This window comes from Leucopleurus acutus, assembly GCF_964270905.1.
Source record: "Leucopleurus acutus genome assembly, chromosome: 17".
Taxonomy (NCBI): domain Eukaryota; kingdom Metazoa; phylum Chordata; class Mammalia; order Artiodactyla; family Delphinidae; genus Leucopleurus; species Leucopleurus acutus.
The window spans coordinates 65,142,280-65,163,822 of record NC_139159.1 but is presented as its reverse complement, the minus strand read 5'-3'; the positions used below and the strand labels follow the sequence as shown (position 1 = coordinate 65,163,822).

General features: G+C 39.9%; 1 protein-coding gene across 1 annotated transcript in view; it reads left to right on the top strand.

The window, feature by feature from the left end:
• Positions 1 to 21,194, top strand: part of ENPP2 (ectonucleotide pyrophosphatase/phosphodiesterase 2) — a gene marked incomplete at its 5' end in the record, with an annotated part of 107,555 nt that extends 86,361 nt beyond the window's left edge. The window contains 8 exon segments of the mRNA XM_082858568.1: positions 109 to 160; positions 7,385 to 7,459; positions 8,774 to 8,910; positions 9,891 to 10,026; positions 10,724 to 10,801; positions 13,963 to 14,095; positions 15,917 to 16,073; positions 20,627 to 21,194. Coding sequence (XP_082714694.1) covers positions 109 to 160; positions 7,385 to 7,459; positions 8,774 to 8,910; positions 9,891 to 10,026; positions 10,724 to 10,801; positions 13,963 to 14,095; positions 15,917 to 16,073; positions 20,627 to 20,797 — 939 coding nt within the window. The 3' untranslated portion in view covers positions 20,798 to 21,194.
• Between the last annotated feature and the right edge of the window lie 349 nt (positions 21,195 to 21,543).

The following is a 21,543-nucleotide window of genomic DNA, read 5'->3' as shown; positions in this document are numbered from 1 at the left end:
TTAGCTGGGTACTAAATAGAGAGAAGGGTGCTGAAAGAAAAAACGTTTCTGATTTGCTTTCTCTTCTCTTTTCTTTTTTTTTTTTTTTTTTGGTTTTCACACATGAAGAACAAATTGGATGAACTCAACAAACGCCTTCATATAAAAGGGTCTACAGAAGGTAAGGAGTTGACGGAAAAAACAACCAGATAATTTTGTTTTCTAGCTTTCAAAAATTGGAGAGACTTCTTATTTACTTCATAGTGTAAGCACAATATTTTTTAAAATTCGAATTTGGATTGCAAAGTGATTTTTATACCATCTGGCAAAAGGTATTAGTTTATTCTATGTACACAGGTTGCCAGCTGTGTAATAAGTCAGAAAAGTTCCATTACCTTTTTTTTCCCTCAATAGCTTTTAAGCCCTCTGAAAAGCAGAGGGATTAAATATACCATTGTGCATCTGATGGGTCATAAGTTAAGGTGCTTATGGGGACTTCAGTGAAGGGAATGGAAGTCACAATTATAAATGGTAACAGCTGGTACCTCTACTGAAGCTTACCGACCTGCAGAGTCAGTGTGTATGTTACGGGAAGGGATACACAGAAGGAACCAAATCAGAAATCTCTCTTCAAAGAAGGATTATCTTGAGCCCTAACTCATTCCCCTCTTATTTTACGTACAATAATAACCCTCCTGTATTAGTCAGCTTTTGCAAGCTTGTGATGAAAAAAGAGAATCTCAGTGGGCTGTGCATTTCTTGTTCATATTTCAGGATGCTGACTATAGGCCAAGTGTGGCTCTGCCCCGTGTGTACTTTTTATTCTGGAATCTAGGCTGAAGGAGCAGCCCCTAGCTGGGACATGCCCTTCTCGTGGCAGAGGGAAAAGAGGAATGGCAGAACCAGGCAATGGGTCTCAACACTTCTGCTTTGATGAGGCATCTGTCACTTCCATTCCCAGTTCATTGGTGAAAGTAGGGCACATGAAACCAGTGGAGTAGGGAAGTATATTCTTTCCACAAGGACACTGTCCTACAAGTCACTTGGCAATGGGTAGAAGTATATAATCCTTTACAAAAGAGCAGTAAATAATTAGGAACAATAATGCAATCTACCACATAAGCTCTTCCTTCTGGTTTTGAAATCCCAGGAAAATTAGAAGAGATTAGAAGAAGACGGAAAGGCTCCTACACAGGTTACTACAGCAGGTGGGAAAGCATCTTGTAACAGCAAGGGAATGACCAAAAGTGTATTGAAAAGAAGACAGAGATCAAGCACAGCAGCCCAAGTCATGCAGTAAAGATGCACGTAGTCAAATTCTCTTGAGAACATTACATGAGTTATTAGCTTACATATGGTTCTATTTATCGTACGTGCCATTTCCAATCTGATTAAGTAAAGGTTGAGGAAACCAGTGGAATATTTTATTTACTTGACTTATTTCCCCTCTTTATAAAGATCTTCATGTTTTTTCTTCTTCTCTTTCTGCATCACCACCCTCCCGGTTCTCTCTTTGATGATAGAACACACAGACTCTTTGGCATGTAATTGGATGAACACGGCTTTTGAGATAGGACTTAGTTGATGGAAGGTACACAAATCCTTCACAAATCTAGAAGTGATTTGAAGTGTTTGACATCAAACCTCTAGTGGACTGCGGTGTCATTAGAATTGGAAAAATTACAATGCTGCCAGGATCGAGGAGTATGGAGTCTCATGACTTGAGTTTTTTAAATATTCACTCACCAAGGCAGAGAAATATTACTGAGATGTTTCTCTTCTAAAAGTCACTAATGAAATAGTTAATTATGATAACTTTGAATGGACTCTAATGTTTTTGCTGATTCAAGCTCTGACTATTCATGGTCCTAAAACATTTCCATCTGGGAAAAAAATCTTTCATTTAGTTTTTTCGTGACAGTGTGCTCATAGGACAAAACCAGTCCCACAAGTCAGCGTAGACAGTGGCCTCAAACTTCTGAGCTTGAAAATAAGAGGCATCTTCTAGGTGAATCACTGACTCTCAGGGCTGGAAAGAGCCATAGTTATTGACCTCACCGCACCATTGCTCTGCTCAGAGGTGAATATGTGTCTTATCTCTAGATGATTTTATGTCACCGAGGCTTAAAGTTTATATACTTTCATGGAAATGGGCCCTCACGTGTTTTTGTTGAGCGCCTACCCTGGGCTGGGAGCTGATTTCTCTGAGACGTCTGGTTCTGTCAGCTGTGTCACCAATAGTTTCCAGCATGTAACTTCACAATGGTGACATAAAATGTTAGGGGAGGATCATGGTAGCACACCTTCTTGGTCTGCTCATGGCCTAATGGGATAGTCTCTAATGATACAAGGGAGACTTTATTTATTTTTATTATAATTAACAGCTTAATATTCAATAGACTTTTGGTAAGGTTGTTTAAGTTTATACAGCATTGTTTTGTATGTGTGTATAATAATGTCTATTTGCAATTGCCAATAGCTGGAGTGATACAAGATAGACTTTAAAACTATTACATGAAATTCAAATAATTATATATCATTGCCTTATTATGTGCAAAGCATTTGCTCATTTAGATTCTAGGATACGTGTAAGCCTCGGTGTTCTCTCTCCTGTCTCTTTCTCTCTGTCTCTGTCTCTTGGTGTCTGTCTCCTTAAGGGTCTTGTCTCAGTCATTTCTTCAGCTGCAAAGTGACATTTTCTTGGTCTGAGTTCTTTCAGGCCTTTATGGTGAGTCCTGGGTCATAAGTCTAGTCCCCCACTGGAAATAGTCAACGTCTGCTCTGCTGGAGTAAAACCTCGTGAATTCGAGGTGCTGTATGTGTTGTGCTCAGAGCAATCACTTCCCCTTTCTGGCTATCTCTAATATATATTGAGCCTTTTAAACCATTTTGTAGACCTAAAGTTCTATACAAATGTAAAGTTGTATTATTTTCCTGCCTAGTTTTTAAAAAAAATACACCTATAGGTAGCTGATTTTTTCAGAATAAACCATAGGCCATGCCCATTCCATTTGTAACATTCATATGTAACTGTTTTAATGTCATATGACATAAAACCACTCATACATCTGTACCAAACACACATGTAAAAGCTATGCATTCCAACAGTGAAACAACCCAGGGTAAATGTGAGGTAACAAAACAGTGGTATATTAAATTAATCTTAGGCTATATTTTATTACGAATACTAAACTTACAGAATCAAGTCCTGTACTAAAATGAAGAGGAAGAACAGATATGAGCTTCAAAAACTGGGATGTAAACTGCTTGCTAAAGCTTTACTATTTCTACATTTGTAGTGAATTCCGGATCTTAATTGCATGGCTGCTTTTCTGGATCACATGTATGTAATGTCTTGGCAAACTTATTGAATTTTCATTTTGTAATCCATGAATCAATGGATAAATGAATGAATGAAATGGAAATATTTAAATTTCTCACAGCAAGCAATTCTGGCACTTGAGCCAGGTATAATTTTTACTGTAAGAATAATCGCACTATTTATTTTCACTTTAGTCTTTTCTCTACTAGCATTGCTAAACCATGTTTTGTATTTTCTTAGGTTGGCATTCACTATCATCTTTGTGAGACAGGGAATTAAACATCCTCTTAACACCTATGTGTTTGGCTCCTTATCACACGCCATGAGAAATTAGTTTGGTTAGAAAAATGACTTCAACGCTAGTAATTCTTGTTAACTTTAAAGCAGTCCTGAATAGCTAGAGAGGGAATATTAGGCAAGTTATACATAGAAAGCCAGTTCTTGAAAGTCATAAAGAACAGTATTTTTTTAAAAAATAAAACAATCAGGGCTTCCCCGGTGGCTCAGTGGTTGAGAGTCCGCCTGCCGATGCAGGGGACACGGGTTCGTGCCCTGGTCCGAGAGGATCCCATATGCCGCGGAGCGGCTGGGCCTGTGAACCATGGCCGCTGAGCCTGCGCGTCCGGAGCCTGTGCTCCGCAACGGGAGAGGCCACAACAGTGAGAGGCCCGCGTACCGCAAAATAAAATAAAACATTTATTTATCCACATAGATATTTGGCATTGTTGGAGGTAGAGATACAATGGTAAACAAAATAGATAAAATCCGTGTCCTCATTAAGTTATTATTTTATTGTGAGATTTAGCCAGTTGATGAATTACAGCGTAGTGGTTTTTTTTTTTTTTTTTTTTCCGGTACGCAGGCCTCTCACTGTTGTGGTCTCTCCCGTTGCGGAGCACAGGCTCCGGACGCGCAGGCTCAGCGGCCATGGCTCACGGGCCCAGCCGCTCTGCGGCATGTGGGATCTTCCCGGACTGGGGCACGAACCCGTGTCCCCTGCATCGACAGACAGACTCTCAACCACTGTGCCACAAGGAAAGCCCCGAGAGTGCTGTTTCTTGACACCATTGCCACCTGAAGGTTATGGTTTCTAAAAATCTTAGTCTTTATTTTTAAAATTAAGTATGCATGTTAGTATGCTTGTTGCAGTGATTCATCAATTCAGTAAATATTTCTTGTCTGATAGTGATAACACTCACAGATCTGCCCAAGTCACCCAGTCTTCTGGTATTATCTTTGATTGTTCCTTAGGGTTTCCCTTGGATTCTCTTAAAGTCTCTTACTTAGTAGCTGTGGTCCTAGAATGCAGAAACTCCTTGGAAAAATCCTCATTACACAAAATAAAATCAAACTTTACAGCCTGACTTTTAAGATCCTCTTTACCTTTTGTTTATAGCCTCCAAATGAGAGATTGTAGATACACTGTTTTCAAGTTTGGTTTAAGGGTAGCCTTTAAAACAAAACCAACATCTTTTTCTTTTGGGTAGAAGAAAACCCATTTTAGATTTTGTTCAGAAATGCATAACCTTCAGTTTTGTTCTGAAGGACCTCTTGAGGATAAATAAGGTGAATAATCACCTTCCCCTGGGATTATTGTGGTATACTTTTTTTTTTTTTTTTGCCGTACGCGGGCCTCTCACTGTTGTGGCCTCTCCCGTTGCGGAGCACAGGCTCCGGAGGTGCAGGCTCAGCGGCCATGGCTCATGGGCCCAGCCGCTCCGCGGCATGTGGGATCTTCCTGGACTGGGGCACAAACCCGCGTCCCCTGCATCGGCAGGCGGACTCTCAACCACTGTGCCACCAGGGAAGCCCCAGCGTAGTGTTTTAAGGGTTGAGGTAAGAAAGAACAGGACCCTACCAGAGGCATCAAATCTAATCCCAGAGGAGGTTGACATGGCAGGAAATGCTAGTAGACACTTCTAAGGCAAAGGAGGAGAAAGGACGTAGGAAAAGGAAAGACCTTGGCTAGAGACTTTGTGGTAAAATGTAAGAGCATATTATTGTGGGAGTAGATGTTTAAAATAAAAACAAAAAAGAGGAGAGATTTTCATGTGGCTCTCAAGTCAGCCAGCTAATCTGTGGGAATATGAATCAGGAAGCTGAAGAGGGAAAAGAAACACACACTCAAGTCTGGATGACCAAGTTTTGGAAGACAAAAAGAATGAGCGCTGGGGAAGTCCACACCACTTAAAAAGATTTGCCTCACAGTATTTTGCCGACGTGGTATCTGGAGGAGAACCGTGGCATGTATCAAAAATGCCAGCCACTATTGTAAACAGGGAACTGGAGTGTGGAATGGAGGCTCTGTCTGGAATTTCACAGAGTAGGAACCCAGCCTGGGAAGACACAAGCTATACTAGATCCATATCAAGAAATCACGAGGAACATATTTCAAAAGCAGAAGATTGCAGGCTCATCTCCAGGGTGGCTGGTCTCTAGATGAAGCACTTATGTGTCCAAAGAGTGAGGTTCAAGTACACTCTTCTGGCTCAACAAGGGACTTTTTGCTAAACAGAAATGCAATGGGTGACTTGTCTAAGATGTCCTAGGGAGTAGCAGGCTGTGACCAAGAACCTGTGATTGTTTGATACCCTGATAAACTGAAAAAGGGAAATCTAAATTTTGTTTCTGGACCTTAAAGTGTTTCTTACTGCAAAGATGATTTCACCTCTTTCTTAGATGAAGCTATTGTGCAACAGGAAGACCCAAGTAGATTCTTTGGGTCAGTTGGGGAACTTGGTTGGATATTAGGAGACTGCCAAAGCCACTACATTTTTTTTTCTTCATGCCATACATGCTCAGTTAACAATTGAGAAAAAGTTAGTCAGATGATGATATATTTGGGCTCCAACTGTGTGCCAAAAACTGCAGTTGTGCATATCTTGGGAGCTATGACACCCACATTTCCAAAGAAAATTGAGTTTCTACATGCAGAACAGAAGCATGAGTAGAGATGGAGAAGCTTAACTGGAGAAATCTTTCAGGAGAAAGTGACTCTTAAGATGTCTCTTCCCGTCTTGTCCTTTTCTCCCTCTCCTCCCCATGTCTCTTTCATGGGAGCTGAGCTATGTGACCATATTATTTGTCATCCCCTTTTGAAGGTGAGAAGGACAATTATGCCAGGGCAACAGGCATAAATGGGATGTGGGGTCACTCTGGTTTAGCTTCATAAGTTCTGTAAGGTCCGTACTGATGCCACCTCATCCCCATCTGCGGCATGCCTCATGCTCTGTTTTCCTGTTCCACTATGTAGATATCTCTGATATAGTGAGCAGCATATTGCATTTTAGTTATTTATGCCATGTTTGTCTCTCTAATTGAACTGTGAGCTTCTTGAGGGTAAAAGCTCTATCTTTTTTTTTTTCTTTGCGGTACGCGGCCCTCTCGCTGTCGTGACCGCTCCCACTGCGGAGCACAGGCTCCGGACGCGCAGGCTCAGCGGCCATGGCTCACGGGCCCAGCCGCTCTGCGGCATGTGGGATCTTCCCAGGCTGGGGCATGAACCCGTGTCCCCTGCATCGGCAGATGGTCTCTCAACCAATGTGCCACCTGGGAAACCCAAAAGCTCTATCTTAATTGTCTTTACCAAGTATCTCTATTCCATAGCCCAAGGCCTGACACAAAGAAGGTACTCAGTATATGTTTGATGGGGGGGGGGGGGAATACATTAATGAAAAATTTGGAGGGAGATAAGTGACAGGACTGGTGGAGAAGTTATTCCCAGTAGAGAGAAAAGGAGTCCTATATATAATAGCATAGAGCTGTTGACAATGATTATGAGCAGTATTACAGATCAATCAGCCTTCATGGAACGGAGTGCTATGTTGAGGAATGGTGAGAAATAAGGAGGAACCAGAGTTGGTGGAGTCTATAGATTGTCTAAGAGTGTTGACTGATGGCTGCTCTAAAGAGGGGTGTTGCATAGAGGACTATGGCTGCTGTTTTGCTGTCCTCTTAATGGGATAGATTGGATAATATGCCAGGTTTGCATCTGAGCTTGGAGGAATGTGTTGGGTAAGCATTAAAACTTGAATGATAAAAAGAGAATAGCTTCTCAAAGAATCTTGATACTTCTGCTTCCAGCTGAAACCAGGAAATTCAGAGGCAGCAAAAATGAAATCAAGGAAAACGTTAATGGAAATTTTGAACCTAGAAAAGGTTTGGTTTGAGTTTTGAAGGAAAGTCTGACCTGGTAAACTGCTCCCAAGTACTACTGTTATGATTTGCTGGCTTTTCATTATATTTCATTTATACGATATTAGCATATTATGTTCTAATTCTTAGGGGTGGGCCCCCAAATTTGGTAGCTTTACCAAGACTTCTACATTTACTGCAATGTTGACAAAGCCCAGCTATCCAGAACAGGCTTGTGCTGTGAACTGTGGGCTATTTTGCCTCAAATCAGCAGTTCTACTTGGGAGGGTCTTGCAAAGTAATCTACAAAGGGTTTTCTCTGTTACTTGTGTAGAATGGTAATACTTTAATTAAAGCAACATGTATACATAATTTAGTAAGTGCCAGAACTGATTTTTTTCTAATAGAAATCATAGTAAAACAATTTTTTTTTGGATTATCACTTAGGGGATCGTGAATTGCCAAAGCCTCAGTCTCTCAATATTTTGGTCTGCAGGACCCCAATTTCTATGACTCTATGGCAGTTCTGACTTTAGCCTGTCTAAAATGGGCAGATCAAGCTTGAGGCATTTATTGTGGGCGTAGAATGAAGGTTTGCACATTAATCTCCCATGTCTTCTTCTTAGAAGAATAAAGTTTCAAACCTTTATTTTTTCCTAAGAGGAGAGCTTCCTCTTAGGGGTCTGAATCTACATTCTGGGGTCTTAACTGAGTTCTTTGGTAACCGATGACCTCCCTTTTGTATTTAAAGGACCCCCTTGAATGCCACTTATTTTATCTATACATGTTCCTTTAAGTTCTTACCTAAAGAGTTTTCCTCCATGTCACAAAGCTACTTACTTTAAATGCTCATTAGTACTCACTTTTTATGCTGAAATAATGCATATTTGAGTTGCAGTTTACAAATAATGATCAAAGAGTACCTTCCTCTTAATTAAATCTTTGGTTAATTTGATGAGCCTTTCCAGGGTCAAGTGAATTAATTCCATAAAAATCTAATTGTCTTGACTTCCCATTCAGCTGAATCATTTCAAAATTTAATAAATAATTGTCTTTCCCATACAGATTAAAATTCTTTATAACTGAAAAAAACCATTCAAATAAATATGGTACTTACATTACAGTTTTGATAACTGTAAGCCTTGACCCACGCTTAGGTGATCAAATAAACCACAGCAGTGTTAGGAAAACTAACCTGATTAAATTAAGAAGAAGGAGCTACATTATTAATAAGTAAGCAAGCAAATCGTGGACAATTTGACTCTCTTTCAATATTTCTTTAACATTTGATGTACAGTTTAATATGAGTTTAAGACAGTTTATTTTTTTCTTTCCTAGAGAGACACCTCCTCTATGGACGGCCTGCAGTGCTTTATCGGACTAGATATGATATCTTGTATCACACTGACTTTGAAAGCAGTTATAGTGAAATATTCCTAATGCCACTCTGGACATCGTACACTGTTTCCAAACAGGTCATTGAGAAAACTGGGTTTCATGTTCTTCATGTCATTACGCTCCTTGCCTTAAGATAATGATTGTTTGCTGAACAGAATTGTCTTAGACAAGATTTTAAGTTTTCCTGATGAAAGAAATCCTATATTGGATCTGTTGTAAAATATTTTGAATTAGACTTTCTGCAGTGTTCTAAAAACTTCATGGTAATAGGTGAAATAGCATAGCATACTAATTCTTTTAGTTTTTTTTTTACTCTGCTCGACATGGTCCACTAGTTACAGAAACCACCAGTATCTGGCCATTTGTTTTAACAGACTTTATTTTTTAGAGCAGTTTTAGGTTCAGAACAAAACTGAATGGGAGGGACAGAAATTTCCCATATACCCACGGTTCCACACATGTATAGCCTGCCCCACTATCAACATCCTGTTCTTTTTTAATGAAGGTTTTTATGTCGGGGTTTCAGTTTTGGTAAAGATGAGGTAAGAAAGTTTATATCAGGAATTAGAAAAATTCATTGGGCAGTTGAACTATGTTTTTAAACTCTGAATACAAATGACTACTTCCACTGCCCCAAACACAGCTTCTTATTCATTTGTACTCAGGCACACACAATACATATATAGTCTTTTTTTTAAAATAGGAGATATGTCTATATCATTTCTCAGAATATTATTTTTTAAGCTGTCTTATGTGGAATCTCATTTGTTATATCAACAGTGAGATTTCTGCCTTGCGTATTATTGTTTCACCTAAGACTGATAAAAGAGTCCTGCTACTAAAGACTTAAGAGTTCAAAAGTTACTAGCTTAGTACATTTAAAACTGAGGTCCTTAGAAAAAAAAAAAGAGTCAATATCAGAATATGAGCTATAGTAAAAGCTAATGGGGCTTTGCTTCTGGCTGTCTGGAACCAAACAATCTGGCTTCAGTATTTCCCTGTTGGTTTGGTGTTGTCTCTGCCATGGCATTGCTGACTACCTGTGACTACCATACAGGCTGAGGTCTCTGGCATCCCTGAACACCTGACCAATTGCGTCCGGCCTGATGTCCGTGTTTCTCCGAGTTTCAGTCAGAGCTGTTTGGCCTACAAAAATGATAAACAGATGTCCTATGGATTCCTCTTTCCTCCTTGTAAGTTACAGATAGCAGGATCTGACCATTCTAGAGGGATGTTATTTTGTGGAGTCTGGCGTGTGCAACTTGGTATTTAGGATTTCAGTGGTTTTTAGGTTTTCTAAAAAACCTAAAAACCAGAGGGGCGCTCAAGAGATTGAGGAGATGAACTTCTCTGGGAGCCTTCCAAAAGCAGCCGCCAGAAAAGAGACCAGCTTTCACAAATCCTATTCCCGGGGAATCTAAAATGCAAGGGAATATTCTGTGTGTCACCTGACATCACTAAATGAGCATCTGAAAGTGAAATAGGAAATTATTGACATAAATCTTTTACATAATACTATAGAGGTGATCTCTTAAGAATACATGAAGCCCTTTAATTCTCTCTCATTACCTTGATGACATTTTTTTAAAAGTCCAAATTATGCCAGTAAAATCAAAGAATTCTTTTATAAAATACTTAGTAGACCCAAGATTAAGTAGGAAGAAAAAGAATCATAAAAATTTTTTTAAGGAGAACTATTGAGAAAAGAGATTGAAGAAAAGAGATTGAGTGGGAAGGGAAGTAGGAAATGGTATATAAAGAATGGGATAAGTAGGAATAAAAGAGTAGATACATGCATTTCATGCTGTTTGGACCATTTTAGAAGATTCCTTTTTTTATTGATGTCGATTTTATTATGTAATGGGCACTATTTGTTTTCCCAATGTTTAGATCTGAGCTCTTTGCCAGAAACTAAATATGATGCATTCCTTGTAACCAATATGGTTCCAATGTATCCTGCTTTCAAACGTAAGTCTAATATTTACCTAGTAGACTATTATTTGTGGAAAGAAATGTTTCTAAATTTACCACTTACCTTTCCTACCTCTCTATTCATTTTAATAATAATAATACCTTTCATGTGTTTAGCCTTTATAATTTTTGAAGAACTTTAATGTAAATTCTCTACTGCTAAGCCAAAATATGAATCTGTGAGGGAGCTTGGCAGGTTTTTTTTATCCCTTGTTTATAATTAAGAAATTGAAGTCACAAGAAGTGACCCATGAATGGCAGAAGCTGAGCTAAACCAAGTTTGTGCTTTCCTTCTAATCCGGTGTTCTCTCTATTTCAATGCTCAGTGGTTTAAAAGAGTCTTCTCTGTATTTTGGAGGCTACCTGACATTTAACAGCATCTGTATTTATTTATAGAATGTTACAGTAAAAGCCACTAACACCTTTTTCCTTTAGTGGGATGGTGATGTATTCTGAATATTGACCCCGAAACCCAGCAAGAGCTTAAAGGGTCTTCTGAATCATCAGAGAATTAAGTTCAGTAGGTTTTAGGGCTGTGCAAATTATATACACTCATAATTTCTTTGTATATGACATAAATATTTGTGGATGGTAGTGATGAAATGAATGGTATAGGCACAGTGAGCCCCAGCCCCAAAACTGAGTTCTGGTCTCTGGAGTGTGAACACTGGCTCTGTGATCACAGAAATGCCATTTAGCCTGTCATTTATAAAATTATGAGATTTGATTGCATGACTTCTATGGATTTGTAACTTAACTGTCCAATGACAAAAACAATCCGTTTTCTATTTCTGCTAACAAAGAATTCATTCATTTGCCTATCCATCCATATTCCCTCCATCCCTGCATCCCTCCATCCATCCAACCATCCATGTATTCAAAGACAGAGAAAGCATTATAGAGTAGCTTTGCCCTCCCTTTAGTTTATTTACAGTGAGCAGACATATATGCTTATAGGAAAGGTAGGAAAAGGAAACACTTCTACATAACTCCACTTTCTAAAGGAGTATTGGGCTGTGTTACATGACTCTCAGGGCTGAAATAAAGTCTCAAAATAGGACACGAGATGGTGGAATGTCATCTACAGAGCCGAGCCTCCTCAACTTGACATTGGTGAAATGGCCAACACGGTTTAGAGAAAAAAAAATGTTTATTTGATGTCCTAAGTTAGTAAATAAAGGCTTATTCAAAGGTAGAATCTCTTGCCTATGAGTGAAAAATTAAAGTATGCTTTTAAAAGGTTTCCTCGTTTGTTCTCAGCCCCAGCTGAGAAACCTTTCACAAAGCCCCGTAGGTCCATTTGTCCTAATATTACATGGAATGCAGCTTCATTGAATTCCCACAAATCAGGGTTTCCTGGATTTCTTTATCCTTTACTGATGCCTTTTTGACCAAGCAGCAATAAAGGAAGCACACGGTACCACCCTGAGGCTGGTGTGGCCAAAGGCCTTTCACAGAGGGCCCGCTGTCCTCCTTCACTAGGGGAATGGTTTTCTCGCATGCCACATTTCTGCGGGTTTGGCCTTTTGACTGTTCTCATTGTTATTTCTTTCCCTCTATGGCTCTCCAATTTTTACGCTTAAGTTAACATTTGAACTTCTTCCCCACTGTCCTCATTTCTTTATTGCAAATAATTATCCATGGTATTTTGGCTCTGGTGGGCTGCTCTGTCTTTCTCATTTAGAATAGAGGATCAGCAGTTGAAGCACTATGGGAAAAATGCCCAAGCATTTTCTAATAAGGGGAGGTAAAAAATGATAACAGCCTGAACCTCAAAACCCCGATGTAGAATAGAGCATGGTAAGTTAAATCTAACATGTTAGAGCCAACTTCTTTGGTTTGCCTTTCCTGTCGTGTTCTGTTATTCCCTTCTTTTGCCTTTTCCCTTTTCCATTCTGCCCCTCTCCTTCCCCTGTGATTGACTATCGTGTAAATTGGAGCTAGCGAGGCCAAGGAAATCCTCTCTAGAGGATGACCATGAAAGTGAGAAAGGAATAGCGGAGGAGAAACTAGGCATGCCTAGTCAGGGGACGTGTTTTCCAGATGAAGGGAAAAGCATATGCAAAATCTTACTCTGAAACAAGTTTAGTGAGTAGGGAGACAGGAAGAAAGGCATGTACCTGAGGGGGAAAGGAATAGGAGGAAAAGTCATGGAGGGAGGCAAGGGCCATGGTGGAAAGTTGGGATTTTATTTTAATTACAGTGAGAAATCATCTGGAGTGTTAGAGGTGGGTGTTGCAGAAATGTGATACAATCACATTTATAGTGTAAAAGGATCCATCTGGCTACTCCAAAGAGAATGGGCTGCGGGGAAGGAAGAGTTTCTCCCAAGGTGCCAAGTAGTCTTTTGTGGTAGTTCATTGCAAAGAGGATAGTGACTTAGAGCAGGGTGGATGCAGTGAAAATTGTGAGGAGTGGTCAGATTTGGAAGACTGGGATGTATTTTAGAGGTAGCACTAACAGGACTTGTTCACATGCGTATGAAGTAAGGAGAGAAGTCAGGGATGAATCCTAAGATTTTGACCTGAACATCGGGGTGAGTGCGAGTGCCACTGGCTATGATGGAGAAGCCAAGAGTTGGATCAGGAGTGGATGAAAAATCAAGAATTCTGTTTGGATAATTTTTTGTTAGATATGATTATTAGGTTTTCAAATGCACCCTGAGAGGGCTGGTTGGATAACATGTCTGGAGTTGCCTGGAAAGGTTAGGGCTAGAGACATAAACTTGAGAATTAGCCCATCTACGACATGTGAAAGAAGAGAAAGTAGATTAAAGCCTTTTTTCAATTTCCCACAAACACCATACTTCCCCTGTTGCACATACTATTCTCTCTGCCTGGAATGTTGTCTCCACCTCTTTGCCTCAGAAACACCCACTTGTCCTTCAGATCTCAGCCTAGTAACCACTTCACCCGTAAATCCTTCCCTGACTGGTTGGGCTACGTTAAACTCCTCTACCATTGTCTCCGTATCTTTCTCTTGGCCGGTTCATAAATGACACACCCGCAGCTAATGCTTTAGGATGGATTGCTCTTAAGAATCACAACAGATCTACTGTCTCTTGGCTTGTGACATTTGGCTTGTTTAATGCATCCAAGAGAGAATTTGGCCAAAGCAAGGAGTTTTGTTTACGGAGAACTGATTTTGTTTTTGTACAGGAGTCTGGAATTATTTCCAAAGGGTTCTGGTGAAGAAATATGCTTCAGAAAGAAATGGAGTTAATGTGATAAGTGGACCAATTTTTGACTATGACTACGATGGCTTACATGACACACAAGACAAAATCAAACAGTAAGCTTTTCATTCCCACGCAACGTGTGCTTTTAAATTCCAAGATCTCACTCAAGAATATTTTTCAAATATTCACGTACTAGAGAAGAGCTGATACCTCTTAAATCTGTTGCTCTTCGAATCTCCTTGTGATTTCTTCAGTTCTTTTGGATCTGTGATTAAACGAGGCATTGGTGGTTGGAAAGGAATTAGGATTTGTGGTAAATAAATGCACTTTTCATTTTCATGAAAGAAAATGTATCAAAAGATTAGAAATTTTTTTAACTTTATTCTTCAACAACTCTTTAGTGGGAAGATGATAATTTTCACTTGTGTTCACTATTTGGGGGGGACTTTTAGAATTCCTTAGGTTTTCTGAGTCAGTACATTTCAATAGGAAATTACATATAAACTTTGGTCAAATCTCATTTCTATCCCTCTCTGTGGTGCTATTAGGGATATAAAAGGATGAGGCATACTCTGTTCATAAGGAACTTACAATCTGGTGGAGAAAGTAAGAAGATATAAATACAACAAATTCATAATAGGTCATCATTTAATTTTTTTTAAGGAGCTGATACACCTAATATTTGAAGAACTCTTTTAAAAGATTTTTTAAATTTTATTTTTGGCTGCGTTGGATCTTCGTTGCTGCATGCAGGCTTTCTCTAGTTGTGGCAAGCGGGAGCTACTCTTCGTTTCGGTGTGAGAGCTTCTCATTGCGGTGCCTTCTCTTGTTGCGGAGCACGGCTCTAGGCACGCGGGCTTCAGTAGTTGTGGCACACGGGCTAAGTTGCTCTGCGGCACGTGGGATCTTCCCGGACCAGGACTCCAACCTGTGTCCCCTGCATTGGCAGGCAGATTCTTAACCACTGCACCACCAGGGAAGCCCTCTTCATTTAATTTTATACATGCATGAAACAGTTAGAGAGCAACACAAAATATGAGAGGGTTTCATTGTGATTGACAGACAGACATAAAATGCTAATTTTTTTCATATATATAACTAATAAAATAGGTGTTATCCTACCCCCTTTCCAGTCATCCATAAGAGAAATTTTATCCTACTTGTACATTTATTTTATTGCTGATTATTGTCATAGTTTTCAGCCCAAATTATACTGTTAGTTCAATTATAATTTCAATATTTTGAAATGATTAAAATTAAGATAATAGAAAACCAGGTAAGGAATTATGAATTTCTATACTATGCTCTACTCAAAATAATATTTTATACTTTTGTAACTCATCAGTAGCACTCAGTTCTTAGAATTTTCTTTAGTAAATGAATTCTCTGTACCAACTGTACCAAGTTCAGGATCTCACTGTGGCTGGAAGGGCTATCACTCTCCTAGCCCCTGTGTTTTCTGCCTCTGGTCCATTTTATACAAGTCTATGAAAGTTATTTTCCTGAAACATGGATCTCATAATGGTACTTCCTAGCACAGAAACCTTCAGTGGAGCATTACTGCCTGAAAAATAGTGCCCAAACTCTACAACTTTGGCACTCAGAGCCCCCCTTACTTTGCCTTTTATTGACTCTTCCAGACTTACATTTCTACTCCATTGACCTATGCATTATGTCCCGCCTCTGAGAATTGGTTCAAGCTGTTTTCTTTGTCTGGAGTATCTTTTTCAGTCTACCAGGTTGAGAGAAAGAGGGGATTCCAGGCACTGAAAACATGATATTCAAAGATATAGAAGTGGGTTAACACCTGTAAGTGAAAGATGACTCCATCGAGTGAAATTTAATTTTAGTGACTTGGGCAATATTCACTGGCCACCATTTAAAAAAGAAAGCTACTACCTCGGCTAGAGTTTGATTTTGCCTTCCTGTTTCAGGTACGTGGAAGGCAGTTCTATTCCTGTTCCAACTCACTACTACAGCATCATCACCAGCTGCCTGGATTTCACCCAGCCTGCCGACAAGTGTGACGGCCCCCTCTCTGTCTCCTCATTCATCCTTCCTCACAGACCAGACAATGATGAAAGCTGCAATGTGAGTTCAAGAACAGTGTCCTTTAGGATTTGCTGACAGAATTCATCTTGGTGTCTTAATTTATATTCCCACCCTTGAACTAGGACATACTTATCGTAAAACATTTGCACTACACAAATGGGTATACAAATTGGGTCTTTAGAAAGGACCCAAAGGAAACTTTGCATAACACTTGGGAACTTTGTGCTCTAATGGCTTTTTATTTTTCAGCATAGGGGTGTGTGGGATGTGTGTGCATTTAATGTTGTTCTATTTCTGTGTTTGATTTTGGCAAATGATAGAAGTGCCCACGTTTTCCATTTTGCAAAAGACATAGATATTTTGTAGAAAGTGAAAAGTAACACAATTTTGGTAATTACTGAAATGAGGGAAGAGTTCTCAGGAGCTCATTATATCATTCGCTCTACTTTTGTGGATGTTTGAACATTTCATTCATAAAAACTTTTTTAAAAAGACACACACACAGGAATATATACTTTACAAATCAGAGTTTCATTTGCTACTAGTTATGAGGGCAGACGTAACAGGTCACCCCATTCTTAAAGAGCACAGATGACTCTTGATTCACTTATTGCAACGTGAAAGGAGGACGGCATGGCAAAAAAGCCTCAGGAAGGCAGACAGGATCCGTGCTCTGTGCTCCTGGCTCTGTACTAATGCTGCACTCAGGGACAAATCACGTGATTACTCCAGGTTTCTTTAATGCGATGGAAATCCTGTGCTCCAAGGTTGATTTTAGAAGTAATAGTCTCTATGCTTTTGTTTATATAATAGAATAGGAGATAAAATCTACAGAGGAAGATTTTTAGTCAAAAAGCCATACTCAAATTCCTTAATTATGTAAGGTACCCTGGGAAAAATGATGGCGTGTTTAACATAGTCACACTCCAGGCAGCCTTCAAGGGGGAAAGTAAATGAAACAAGCACAGAAATTGCTTCACTAAAAGGCAAAGACCCTTAAGAATAGCTTCAACAGAGATTTTCAGCTTCGTGGACAAGGCAGCTTTGGGGGTACGGCTTCAATTACAGGTGAAGATTGAGGCTATGACCATGCAAAACAAAATAACAGGTGCAGACAAAAAATTGAAATATGGCTGAAAAAGCTAATTAAGTTGGCTAGAATATTGGAAATGAGGATCATAGTGGGAGGTAAGGTTTTAAAGTTTGCATGGAATCAGATTTAAAGTAAAAGTAGTCGTGGTAGTAGTCATAGCGGCCATAGTAGTAGTAGTTATCATTGATTGAGTCCATGTTACTATCCAAGTACTGTGCAGGTCCTCTCATTCATTACTTCTGACCATCTCATTACCCTATTAGGCAGATATATATGAGCTCCTTCCCCTCCCCTTTCATTAACTCTTGAGAAACCTGTAGCTCATAAAGAAAAAGTATGTAACATGGTTACTGGTTAGTCAGTAGAAAAGTAGAACTTTAGATTCAAGGCCTCTGATTCCAAAAGCCCATCCTTTTTCAAATTTATCAGATTTCTATAGTGGAAGCTTGGGGCCTGAAGACTTTTTTCTCATTGCACAGACATTAGATAACCACGGAAAATGTTTAGGCATAAGAGCAACATTGTAGACTCTGTTTGGGGGAGATAAATTTGAATTGGAGGGGATCAAGCATGGTCCTCAAAGGTCTTTGGCAAGATTCCCAGGATTGAGGGAACAGAATTTGAACTGGGTGTGGTCTTGGAAATTTCTAAAGGAAGGTGGAAGGCAGCAATACTGTACTGGAAGGATAAATAAGATCTTAGAAATAATTGGACGGGAGGTGGAGAAGCAGGGGCACTTCAAGTGAGAGAGGAGCTGTCCTCAATTTATTGGCTCGACTTTCTCAGTTTTGATTGTTCACAGCCCTCGAGACTAGGTAATGGCATACCCGAGAGCGATGTAATGCCTCTGCGTAGCATGATGTACTTTTTTGAACTTCAGTTTTACTAAAATCTTGTTGTGGGGAGGCAAAAGTTTTGCAAAAAAGGAAACACATATTTTATGGAGTTAAATTCAAAGTTTCCATACATGTTTAAGATAAGGCAGAGACTACAAAGACATTTCAGACTTAAAGTAGGCCATTTAAGAGACACCTCAATTCCTGGGGGATGTATGTTCGCATTTCCCTGTCATTAGGGGAATTTGGTGATGCAGGAGTTTGAAAAACGTTGTTCTGAACTCAGCTCAGAGGCAGTTCTTTATTCACCGCAATGTTACATCTGACAAATGAAATCCACTGATGTCCTCATACATCTTCCTCTTTGCACAGAGCTTAGGGGGATTTCTTATAGAGTTCAAGGCCAGCGTGCCTCTTATTGAAGAACCCCTTGCCTACGCAGACACCTGTCCTTGCCTTAAAGTCCACCTTAAGACTTCTGGGACTTGAATTCACAAATTCACTTGGGAGGAAGTTAGGGAGAAAAGGCAGGTGAAGGATAAATGTCCATTAGCAAGAAAAACACTAAGCAAGTTCCTGGACTGTGCTTTCGTTTGCATTAATGTGTAAAGTTATTTCTTTTTTAAATTTATTTTTAAAGTTTTTCTTTTCCTCTCTTGGAGCACATGAACTTTTATTCGACTTTTATTAGTTTTGCATTTTGTACTAGAGTCTCCTGCAGCAAATCCTTCTGTGGATTGCTAGCAAGAGGCAGAAGGCATTTTCTTCATGTGTAACATAGCCCAGTATTTTGACTAATTGGAGGCCGGATTTTAGCCTGTGAGAACCAGAGGAGAATGCCCCTCAAATGAAATTGGCAAATCACTTCCCAAGGAAAGAAATAGCCAAAGACAGATTTTCCCCCAAATTCGTATAATCCCGGCTAGCCATTATTTAAATTAGGAAAAACCTTTTCACTTCTTGTCCACACATCCAAATGATTTACATTTACAAAGGAAACATTAGACTTACTGACCATTGAAAACTCAAATAAATGAGTTGAATATGAAAATTCTCCCGAAAATATCACTTCATGCTTACTCTGCTTACTCTGAGGGGGTCCCGACCCATTTGGAGACCTCCTACTTCGTTAATTATGTGGTCACACGGAGGATTGGTCAGTACCGTTGTGGGTAGAGTTATATTTAGGCCTGTTCTTTCCTATGACTCGCAGAGATCTTGGTTAGCTTGGGTTAGGAGGGTGGGGCGTGGAGGGTTAAAATCCTTATTTCCCCCAGCCTGCAAAGCAATTTCTTCCTGTTTCTTCATTTTGCCTGGGGTGGCCAGGCATCAGTTTCCTGAACCAACACCCTCCTGTACATATTTAGCACTGGCATAAGCTGCTGGAGCTCCTGTCCAGGTCCGTGTGGGTTGGAGCTTTCTGAGAAAACCCAGTGCAGGTTCTTGGGCTTTGGTGGGTCGTTCATTGAGACCACTTGCAGTCAAAGACTTGGGCGAGGGCATGCCTGAACGTTCTCAGCCCTGGGATGCACAGCTACCCTTCGACTTGTAGAAAGACTTTTGGAAGTCATTGCAATTCCGGAGGCATTTGGGAATAAAATTATTGGCAAAGACCCTCCTGCCCCATGTCTACTGACGAAGGTAGACATTTCTCCATATTCTCAAGGTTCTCAGATCTCGTTCCTTCTCTCAAGTTCCCTCAAAAGTGAAAGAAGATATTTTTTAAATGTAAAGGACTGCTTTATCTGCACTGCCTTTTTGTTTCTACTTAGATGTGAAATAAATTGTTTAGTGTGGGACATTTAAATGTCTTTCATCTCGAATTTGTGCCAGTGAGGCAATTTTTGGCAAGTAGTTAAGACAGAAAGAGATTTCCTTCCTTCCCATCATGGGAAAACCCATGATGTTGTTTCCTTACTTTACTCATTTTTTTCCCCTTCTTCCTTCCTCTCCTTCCTCCTTCCCAGGGAGCTGAAGTAAGCATTATTATTCTTATGAACCAATGAAGAAACTGAGGCCTAGAGAGGTCAAGCATCTTCAGCAAGGTCTCACAGCCAGGAAGTGGAAGAGTTGCGATTCCAGCTCAGGCCTCTCGGGCCCCAAAGTGCCAGGTGTATCAACTGAGCTGCTTAGAGTCGAGCTCATTCAAATATCAATTCACTGCCGTCTAACAGAGGATGTCCTTGATCTAGCACATTCTTCTGAAGGACTAGAAATGCACACACATCATTTTGTGCATTGGGCACAAGCTCTTTCCTTTCCTTGGGAGGCAGAGGAGCATTCCTAATTCCTCATGCTCTGTACTTCTCATTGCAATTTGACAGCAGGGGAAAGAAACACATCACTGAATTCTCCAGGGCCTTTGGTTTTCCCAATTTTGATTTATGTTAGGAGAACATGTTGCATCGAATGCCGTTTCGCACCACACATCTGGCTTATTTGGTACAGCTAATTGCTGCTGAAAATGTTCACAGCCAAGGGCCCGTATTTGTGGCCCATTGCCAGCAGCACTGTGGGAGAGAGGCGGGGAGGCCAGGAAGGAATAACACGCCTTGGCTTTGGGTGCAGGAGTATGTAGAGGTCATTTGTGGACGTGGAGCAAATGGACCGTGTAGAGAAACTCCTCTGGAAAATTCTGACTCTGTACTCCCTTTCTGTTGCAGAGCTCAGAGGATGAGTCCAAATGGGTAGAAGAGCTTATAAAGATGCACACGGCTCGGGTGCGGGACATTGAACATCTTACCAGTCTGGATTTCTTCCGCAAGACCAGCCGCAGCTACCCAGAAATTCTGACGCTAAAGACATACCTGCATACATATGAGAGCGAGATTTAACCTTCTGATCCTCTGCGGTGCAGTCTTATCAACTGGTGTATATTTTTATATTATTTTTGTATTTATTAATTTGAAACCAGGACATTAAAAAAAGTTAGTATTTTAATCCTGTACCAAATCTGACATATTACGCCTGAATGACTCCACTGTTTTCCCCTAACGCTTGATATAGGTAGTCTTGTGTTCTGAGTAGAGCTTGTAATAATTACTGCAGCTTGCATTTTTAGTGGAAGCTTCTAAATGGTGCTGCACATTTGATATTTGCATTGAGGAAATATCAATTTTTCAATGCACAGTTGCCACATTTAGTCCTGTACTGTATTGAAATACTGATTTTGTAAAGTTGCATTCACTTACTGTTAATTATGACAGACATATTTAAGCCTTATAGACCAATCTTAAATATAATAAATCACACATTCAGTTTTCTTCTGGTTTTATTTGGTCTTTATTTCACATAAATTAGAGTGTTTGCTTCTGGTATAGTTCATGAATAAAATGTACACATTTCTTGTATTGGGCCCTCTTCTTAGTTGGATGTAGTTCACATAGCAAAAAAGGACATCCTTAATATTCAACTGTGGTGGCCTGGATGAGGTAGATGAGGTACATATCTATGGGAAATCAGAAGGGCAGAGGAAACAGAAGAACTCCTGAATATCCTCTCTCACCTATCTATTTTAAAAATATCTTGGAGTCTGGAAGAACAGGTTCCTCTGATCAAGTTGTTTCAAAGCTTTTATTAG